This window comes from Sesamum indicum, unplaced genomic scaffold, assembly GCF_000512975.1.
Source record: "Sesamum indicum cultivar Zhongzhi No. 13 unplaced genomic scaffold, S_indicum_v1.0 scaffold00057, whole genome shotgun sequence".
In the NCBI taxonomy this organism is placed as follows: domain Eukaryota; kingdom Viridiplantae; phylum Streptophyta; class Magnoliopsida; order Lamiales; family Pedaliaceae; genus Sesamum; species Sesamum indicum.
The window spans coordinates 229,285-238,085 of NW_011628041.1; the positions used below are offsets into that span (position 1 = coordinate 229,285).

Sequence of the window (8,801 nt, forward strand, 5' to 3'; positions counted from 1 at the left end):
TTAGGTATTCTAATCCTTCTCTTAAACTATGTACATTGCTCAGTGTTTTTTTAATTCAAAAGAACTTCTTGATCTGATAAAATATCTAAACTCTCCTTTTCAATTTTAAAGAAAAAGAATAAGAGAAATGTGCATATGTGAACAACTTTCAAAGTGGCATGTTTTAGGGGGATGTATAAAGCTATAGAGGTTAATATTAAAAGCTTCAAATGCGGCATGAAATATAGAATGTTAAAAGAAAAATTAGGTATTTTATATAAATATAAAATTTTATGGATACAAGATTTTAGAAAAATATAGAAGTTAAGAAAAATTTTAGGAAAGTTCTATATATAAGTTTAGAAGTTTTTAGGGTATTGAAAAATATCTTTATAAGAGCTTATTTAAGCTTCTCACCACACCATTGAAACTAATCTTCACCGTCCATTTGAAAAGCCAAATGTATAAATATTCGATTGGAGCTCATTTCTAATAATCAAATTCGATATCAATATTTTCATCAAATTTTTTTTATTGAAATCTTTTACTTATTTGCACATCATTTCAGGATATTAAAAGAAAAAATATTAATATTTGAAAATAAAAAATTATGTGTCATGCTAAACATGCGTATATAATTCTAGTAATAAAAGTGGATGGATGGATAGATAGGAAGTCATGGAGTTTTTCCTTTTCTTTTTTTTTTTTTTTATATATAGCTTTGAAGTATCCATTGGTCTTGGCTCTTCAAGACAAAAACATATGACTTGCTAAAATACTAAGAGAGTTGTAAAAACAAAAACAAGAAAATGAACTAATTAAAAAAATTTTTTTTTTTTGGAAAAGCCGTCTGTGCCTAGGTAGGAGGTTTGGCAGGCCCATACATGTTTATTACCCAAAAGATTATAATTGTATTCAATTTGAAAGCGGTAAATAAGGAGTACTTACTCCCTTTACAAGTCAGACTCCTAACCTATTGTGAAATCAGTAAACAAGGAGTACAATTTAAATCTGAAATGGACTTCTAAAAAAAGGAAAAGACCTCTCAATTTTTCGCACACACACTACACACACTGCATTAATTGTGCCCTACTGCAGCTGTCGCGCCGCTGCCAGCCGAAAGCCGGATTATTTCTTCCCACCGCCACTGTGCTCGCCGTCTGAAGATCATCGCCACCGTGCCGTGCGTATGCTTGCCGGAGGAGTGAGGGTCGTAGATCTGGGATCGAAAGTAGCTGCTAGATTTTTATTGAGAATTGAAAAATCCGAGATCTTCATTTCGTCCAATGGGTGTTCTTTCTCGGGATCACGCGATGAAGTGCTGAGGTTTTCTCTGACAAAATTAATCGATTATCCCTACCATTTCGTTATGCCTTGGCAAGGAAATTTTCGCATAGCATTCCATTCATACAAAGTCTTTGGCGCTGGATGCTTGCCCAGGGATTCCGTAGGGATTTCTCTGTCGGGGCCTTTAATATTAGACATGTCTTCATTAAGTTTGCCCCAGAGGAGGATTACACAAAGCTTTGGATCAAGTCAATTTTGTTTGTGGAAGGGTTCCCCATGCGTGTCTTTAAATGGATACCAACATTTAATCCAAGGAAAGAGTCGTCGATTGTTTTGGTGTGGGTTCGTTTGCCGGAGTTGTCGATCCAGTTCTTTAATCGGGAGGCATTGTTCAGCATTGCTCGTCTGTTAGGGACGCCTCTCAAGATTAGAAATGGCACTAATGTGCGAACTTGTAAGTTAGAGTGAAACGATGTGGAGTAGCGTCGTTTCATATAGTCTAAGCCTAAAAATGTCAACTTCTTCATGTTAGTCACGTCATCCCAGGGCTTAATGTCCACAAAGATGGATGACTTTTCACTTTCTTTCTTCTTAGTGGATGCATTTGTAGCCTCCCTCTGTTCTGCGGCTTTCTTGTCCTCCTCCGTCTCATCACCAAAGAGGTCAAGATCATCATCGTCAGCAGTAGAAGTCTTAGCATCCGCAGCAGGAGCAACAGCTTCTGCGAGTGTCGCTTGGCCTCGAATTCTTACTCCCACAGCTTTCCCTGGAAAGATGGGTGCAAGCTTTGCAGAAACAGCTTCATACCACTTGCTGGCATTGGGGTAAAGATCATTCAACGGCTTCCCCAACACGGCAGCGTATACCTTAAAATCGTCCTTCATCAGATGACTTCCAGATATGTAAGATTTGCTTGAGAGGAACTGATCTAGGGCCTTCAGACCAGATTCTGTGTGTAGATCGGAGAAAGTATCAGCCATTCTATAATTCTGGATGGAGAGAAGGAAAACAATGGACACAGAAGCTCTACAGATACGGGAGTGGCAAAGTGGGAGTCATGGAGTTTGCTTCGAATTAAAAGTGTAAAATATTTTATTGGACGTGGGTGCAATTGTAATTGAAATTCCCATCCCACGTACTATATAAAGGAAACCCTCAACCTCCATACTCTCATTCGAACGGAAAATATCAACTTCAACAAAAAGTATACATCAATTTCAAAATTTACCCCCACATATAGTATCTTCTGTAATATTTTTGTACTTGTAAGTGAATAAATATAATATATATAGGTCAATAGAATTTAATTGTAACAAAATACTTCTCTCAAACTATAGCCATTTCATAAAAAGAAATTATAGATAAATGAAAAAATTAGTCATCTTTCGATATTTCTTTTACTTGTTATACACAAATTGTTGCATCTATTTCTTGGAATTATCTCAAGTAATTCTTTTAGTCTTCAAGAAATAAATGCAACAATGGTATTCATCAACTCTCTATATAGGAAGTAAAAAATGTAAAACAAAAAAAAGTGACTAAGTTTTCATTCATAAATTGCTATTTTTTGTCCAATGATTATAATTTTAGAATAATATTTTATTGTATATTACATTTACTCCTTACAAATATAAAGATATTATATAGAAATGTTCAATAGGAGAAATAAAATTTGAAAATTTATGCAACTTTTTTTCACGTGAGCTAGTGTTTTATGTCCAAATTTTAATGGACGGGTCAAGTATAAATGGGGAACTTTTGAAAGAAGTATAAGAATAATTTAAAATATTTTTAAAAAATATACAATTTTATATTTTTTAGAATAGATTTAAATATAATTAAACCATAACTCTAATAATAATCTATCTATTATATTATAAAAGTATAAATGCGCTAAAATATTTCTTTTATTTTATGATTCGAAAAAAACATCCTTAATTATATTGTGTTTTTTTAACTAATATTTTTACATTTGGTATTTTTATCAATGTTTAGAATTACTATAAATGCATTATGTAGTGTATGAACATACTCTATAGATGTGTATGAAATATAAATAAAAAAATCAAAACTTTGAATTTATAAACCTGATTTTTCATTATATAATAATAATCTATCATGGGAATAACATCTAAATTTTTAATTTAGTACGAAACAATATTCAACATACTTAATATTATATTCAATAAATTATACATTGGAGAATCGTAATTTTCTTTTGTAGTGCTATTTTAATTAGATTGCTTTTAGTTAAAATTATTAGATCATTTTTTAACTATCAATTTGTCTATTTCTCTCAAAAAGGACTAAAAAGTCATAGAAATAGAATAGTTATAATATCGCATGCACATGAATTTAATTGCACAATTTTGCCTTTGTTCTTATATATGTTTTATTTCTTCTTATTACATATAAAATAAAATTTGTACAAAATAAAATTTATGTTGATAGACCGATTTAATATTTTAATAACTTTTTTCATACATCTAGTTTTGTCTTTTAGAAAGAAGTTAAGGAATATAAATATATAATGTTCATACTTCAATAATAGTATGTACAAATGTGTTTATATATGATATGTAATCAATATAGATAAAATATGTTAAATTTAGATTAGATGTAATGAAGAGATGTATTTATAAAATTATTTACATAAACTTAGTAAATTTAGAATTGAATTATACAATTCAATGAACTTTTTTAATAACTTTGTTATAAGATTGTTCTAAGTTCAAAGATATTATCAAAATTAAGTAGATAATAAGAATATTAATTTACACACTTATCACTAAAATTAACATAATCATAAGGATATTTTTGTCCAATCATAAAATGAAAGAAGCTTTTTAGCGTACTCATACTTTTATAATAAAATAATTACACTTAGTTCTCCCTAAAAATATAAAATTATATTTTTTTTTCTGAAAAAACACTTTTAAAATTATGCTTATATTTTTCTTTTAGAAAATTTTCATTTACATCTAATCCCCATCCATTTAGATTCAAACATAAATTGTTGACAGCAATAAAAAAATTACCTAAATTTTTAATTTTGTCCTATTTAAAATTTTAATATAATATTTTTGTACTTAGAACGAATAAATATAATATATATAGAGTCAAAATGATGTAGTTATTATAAAACGTTATTCTCGAAGTATAGCCATTGGACAAAAATAGTCGTTTATGAATGAACAAATTAGTCACTATATTTACATTGTTTACTTCCTATAAAGGGAGTGAGATGAGTACCATTAGTGCATATATTTTTTGAAGACTAAATGAAGTACTTGAACAAGATATTTTTAATAAGTAGATGCAATAACAATGTTAACCCCGCTACGTGTATAAGAAGTAAAAAAATACCAAAAGATGACTAATTTTTTCATTATTTTATGCCTTCTTTCTATTCAATGACAACAATTTGAGAGTAATATTTTATTATAATTACACGACTTACATCATATTGACTTTATACATATTGCATTAGCTCACTTACAAGTATAAAATAACAGAGATGTTGTATGAGGGGTAAAATTTAAAATCTATATATATTTTTTTGCTGATGTCAATATTTTTCATTCAAACGCCAATAGTAAAAAATTGAGATTGAAGAAGTAAATGAGGAAAAGGGCTTACATGCATAAAGTACCCGTTGTGTTTAAAAAAGTCTTCTAAAAATCCCCCTCTGTTTTAAATATAGGCAAACAAAAAAGAATACCCTCTCCATTTTTAAATGTAGCTCAATTCCCCCCTTTCCTTTAAACATAACTAACAGTGTTCCAGCTACGACGATTGCTACTGCCACCAGCCCGCTGATGCCAATGCCGGCACCACCGGCTGCTGGTGCTGCTAACACTGCTTCCCCTTTAGGGAAAAATCGAGGTAAAGAAATTGATATCCATAATACCTTTAATGCACTGATGCTCCCTAATGATGACGCAGAGGAAATATCCCGGGTTCCTAACAAATGCAGTCCCTCTAAGAGTAATCCATGTTGAACGCAGCTGTTTGGAACGTCCAGGGCCTGAACAGGAGGGATCATCAACTAGCTGACACCAAATCTAGTTAAGGAGTTCAGGTTGCAATTTATTGGTCTTTTAGAAACGCGAGTACAAACACAAAATGCGGTATGTATTCAACTCGCTACCCTACCTAGATGGAAATGGTTTAGTGATCATGTGAGTGCTGGTAATCGAATTTGGATTGCTTGGGATGATGACACTCTCTATGTAACTATTTTGAACATTGGTGCTCAATTTATTCATTGTCACGTCCATGTACGGAACCTCCATAATACCTATGCCTTTACTATTGCTTATGGTGCCAATTAGGTGGGTGCTCGACGAGAAATTTGGCAGACGCTCAGTCTACTGGCAAGTCAATGTTCTGAGGAGATGTGGATTGTAGGTGGAGACTTTAACACCGTCCAGGACTTCAGTGAAGTTTGTGGTAACTTGGGGGATATTCGCTTAACCAGTGATGAATTTAATGCCTGCATTATGAAAACTAGTTTACTCCCTATGTTGATGCAAGGAGCGTGGTTTACGTGGCACAATCGTAGTATGGACACACGTAGCTTATGAAAACGGCTGGATCGGATGATGATTAATGATCACTACTTATATGTGTCTAGGCCGAATGCTCCTATATGTGTCTGTCTCCCCGTACATCTGATCATTCTCCCCTTGTGCTGAAGGGGGACACACAACATTACTTTAGATGTATATTCCTATTTGATAACTATCTTACCCTCTTACCTTAGTTTCGAACTACTGTGCAGACTGTTTAGAAACACAGTTTCATGGGTATTCCGATGTATTCCATTACCCGTAAGCTTAAAGCTCTTACACACCAGTGTTTCAGAAGCAGCGGAAAAACAAGGGGGATCTATCACAATATGTCCAATGTGCTAAGGAATTTCTTGATACAGCACAACGGCTTCTAAGCCTTGATAGACATAATATTTTACTTCTAAACCTTGAGCATTGTTGTAGGTTGGTCTATGCAAAAGCGGTGAAACTTAAGCAGGTTATGCTACAATGACGGGCTAAGATGCAGTGGATGAAAGGGGGAGACCAGTGTTCTAGGATATTCTTTCGTAAAATTGAACAGAGACGAACTAAATGATAGATTTTTCAGATTGATCACGAGCAAGGAAACACTCACACGGACCTCAAGTTGTACTCCAAGAGTTCATTGCCTTTTATAGCACTCTATTGGGAGGTGAGACGAGCAGGAGGTTCATTGATATTCCATATCTACGCCCCTAGGCTTGCCACATTCTTACTGATGAGGAGGCTTAGGAGATGGTGCTCGCTATCACAGCAGCTAAGGTAAAACTGGCCCTCTTCGACGTTGCCGAGGATAAAGCCGCTGGTCTTGATGGTTACACCTCAGGCTTCTACAAAGCAGCTTGGCCTATTATGGGTGCTGAAGTCACGCATGCAATCATAGACTTCTTCACTACTGGGAGACTATTGAAATAGGTAAAAGCTACACACTTAGCACTTATACCTAAAGTCTATAATCCTACTCGTGTGGCCGATTTTCGTCCTATTGCATGCTGTAATGTTCTTCATAAAAGTCATTACCACGATCATAGTGCAACGTATGAGTTTTGTGTTGGATAAGATTATTAGCCCATCCCAAATGGCTTTTGTTCCAGGTCACTCTATTAGTGACAATATTCTTCTGGCTCAGGAATTATTTTAAGGCTATAATCAGCAGCGGCTACCACCTCGATGTGCTCTCAAGGTGGATATCCGTAAGGCATATGATACAATTAATGGGGATATCTTTCTTGTAACACTTCAATTGTTTGGATTTTTGAATAAGTTCATAAGCTCGATTGAAGAGTGTGTTACTACACCTTTGTTCTTTATTGGGATAAATGAAACTCCTCATGGATTCTTTGTTGGACCCAGGGGCCTTCGGCAGGGTGATCGAATGTCACCATATTTATTTTTCCTGATTGTCGAAGTTTTGAACCTCATCTTGCAGCAATTGATAGATCAGGACATGAACTTTGCATTTCACTGGAAGTGTGCACCACTTCGCCTAGTTCAGCTTGGATTTGCGGATGGCTTACTATTGGTTTCATGAGTGGAGGTGGATTCTGTTCACTTACTCAAATGAGGACTTGATTATTTTGGAGATATGTCTGGCCTTGGGGTCAGTCCTTGGAAGAGTCACCTGATCCTTTCACATGCAGGCCATGGAATCAGGGATCAACTATAAGATGTACTTCACTTTCCCGAGGGCTTTTTACTGCTTAAATACTTGGGGCTACCACTTATTTCATCTCGCCTTACTTATGCTGATTGTAAGCCGCTCCTTACAAAGTTGAATCACTATATTAGGGGTTGGGGAGAGCATCTCCTTGTCCTATGCTGGGCGTCTTCGGATCATTAAATCCATACTCACAACACTCAGTGTATATTGGGCTTCTATTTTTCTCTTACCGAAAGGTGTTATAAGAGAAGTGGAGAAGAGACTACGGGCATTCTTAAGGCAGGGTACATGTGAACGGGGATATGCTAAGGTAGCTTGGGAGCATGTTTGTCGACCCATTGATGAAAGAGGTTAGGGGCTTCAGAATATTCTTGCAATTAACCGTGCACTCATGGGTCTCAAACTTTGAAAAGTTATATGTGGTGATCGATTATCTATATGGGTAGACATGATATTCCATACACATTTACGAGATATGACGGTATGGATGACTCCCGAACGAAGCGGTTCTTGAGGATGGCGTAAACTTCTTTGTGTACGCCCCCTACTTCAACCTTTTGTTGAGTAGCGAATTGGGGATGGGACTACCTTCTTATTATGGCATAACCCTTGGCATGAATTAGGACCACTTATCTAGCAATTTCCACATGGCCATTACCACATGGGTACTCAATTGACAAATACAGTTGCTGCTGTAATTTAGGATGGGCAATGGAAATGGCCCCATATTACGGATATTCATTGCCCACAGATCCTCCATACCCTCCCACATATCCATGGAGGCATTGATTGTATTTCTTAGCTATCACTGATTGGGCCTTTAACATCGGCTACGCTACTCTAGGTTTTCAAAAATGCGGGTACCAAGGTAGGTTGGTCTTCACTACTCTTGGGCCCCTTCAAGATTCCGCGCCATACGTTTATCCTCTTGCTTGCCATCCTTGGAAAGCTTTCTATAGTTGACAAGCCTTGGCTATCTCATTTGGGTACCATTAGCGTCTTGTGTAATGAAGGGGCTACTAAAACACACAATCACCTCTTCTTTCATTGCCCCTACTCAAGATACTGCTTAAGGGTGATCCGAGACACCCTACGTTTTGACTGGCCTCACCATGACTGGACTACTGTGTTCTATGGGCAGCAAAAAGGTGGCGAGGAAAGCATTGTATCTTGGCTTCTTAACGTGCACTAATGGGTTGTCTTGTATACCACATATGGCGCGAGCGCAATCTTCGACGATTTGATGGAGGAATACACGGGGCACCTTCCGTAGGGAAACTTATTATTGAAGATGTCCAACA

The 8,801-nt window shown here is 35.5% G+C and overlaps 2 protein-coding genes across 2 annotated transcripts; one reads left to right on the forward strand and one right to left on the reverse strand.

Moving 5' to 3' along the window:
• Positions 1-1,493: 1,493 nt before the first annotated feature.
• LOC105178785 (elongation factor 1-beta-like) lies at positions 1,494-2,484 on the reverse strand. Its single transcript, XM_011102334.2, has one exon. The coding sequence runs from the start codon at positions 2,244-2,246 to the stop codon at positions 1,494-1,496; it is 753 nt and encodes a 250-aa protein (XP_011100636.1). The 5' UTR covers positions 2,247-2,484.
• A 4,091-nt stretch (positions 2,485-6,575) lies between these two features.
• LOC105178786 lies at positions 6,576-7,371 on the forward strand. Its single transcript, XM_011102335.1, has 2 exons — positions 6,576-6,696; positions 6,983-7,371. Exons 1-2 carry the CDS (start codon positions 6,576-6,578, stop codon positions 7,369-7,371), a joined length of 510 nt encoding a protein of 169 aa, XP_011100637.1.
• Positions 7,372-8,801: the final 1,430 nt, after the last annotated feature.

Excerpts from the sequence above, each read along its gene's own strand:
- LOC105178786 (XM_011102335.1), top strand. The coding sequence starts at position 6,576 with ATGGTGCTCGCTATCACAGCAGCTAAGGTAAAACTGGCCCTCTTCGAC. Across the intron at positions 6,697-6,982 it reads AGCAGCTTGGCCTATTATGG|GCTATAATCAGCAGCGGCTA; the intron begins GTGCTGAAGTCA and ends AATTATTTTAAG.
- LOC105178785 (XM_011102334.2), bottom strand. The coding sequence starts at position 2,246 with ATGGCTGATACTTTCTCCGATCTACACACAGAATCTGGTCTGAAGGCC.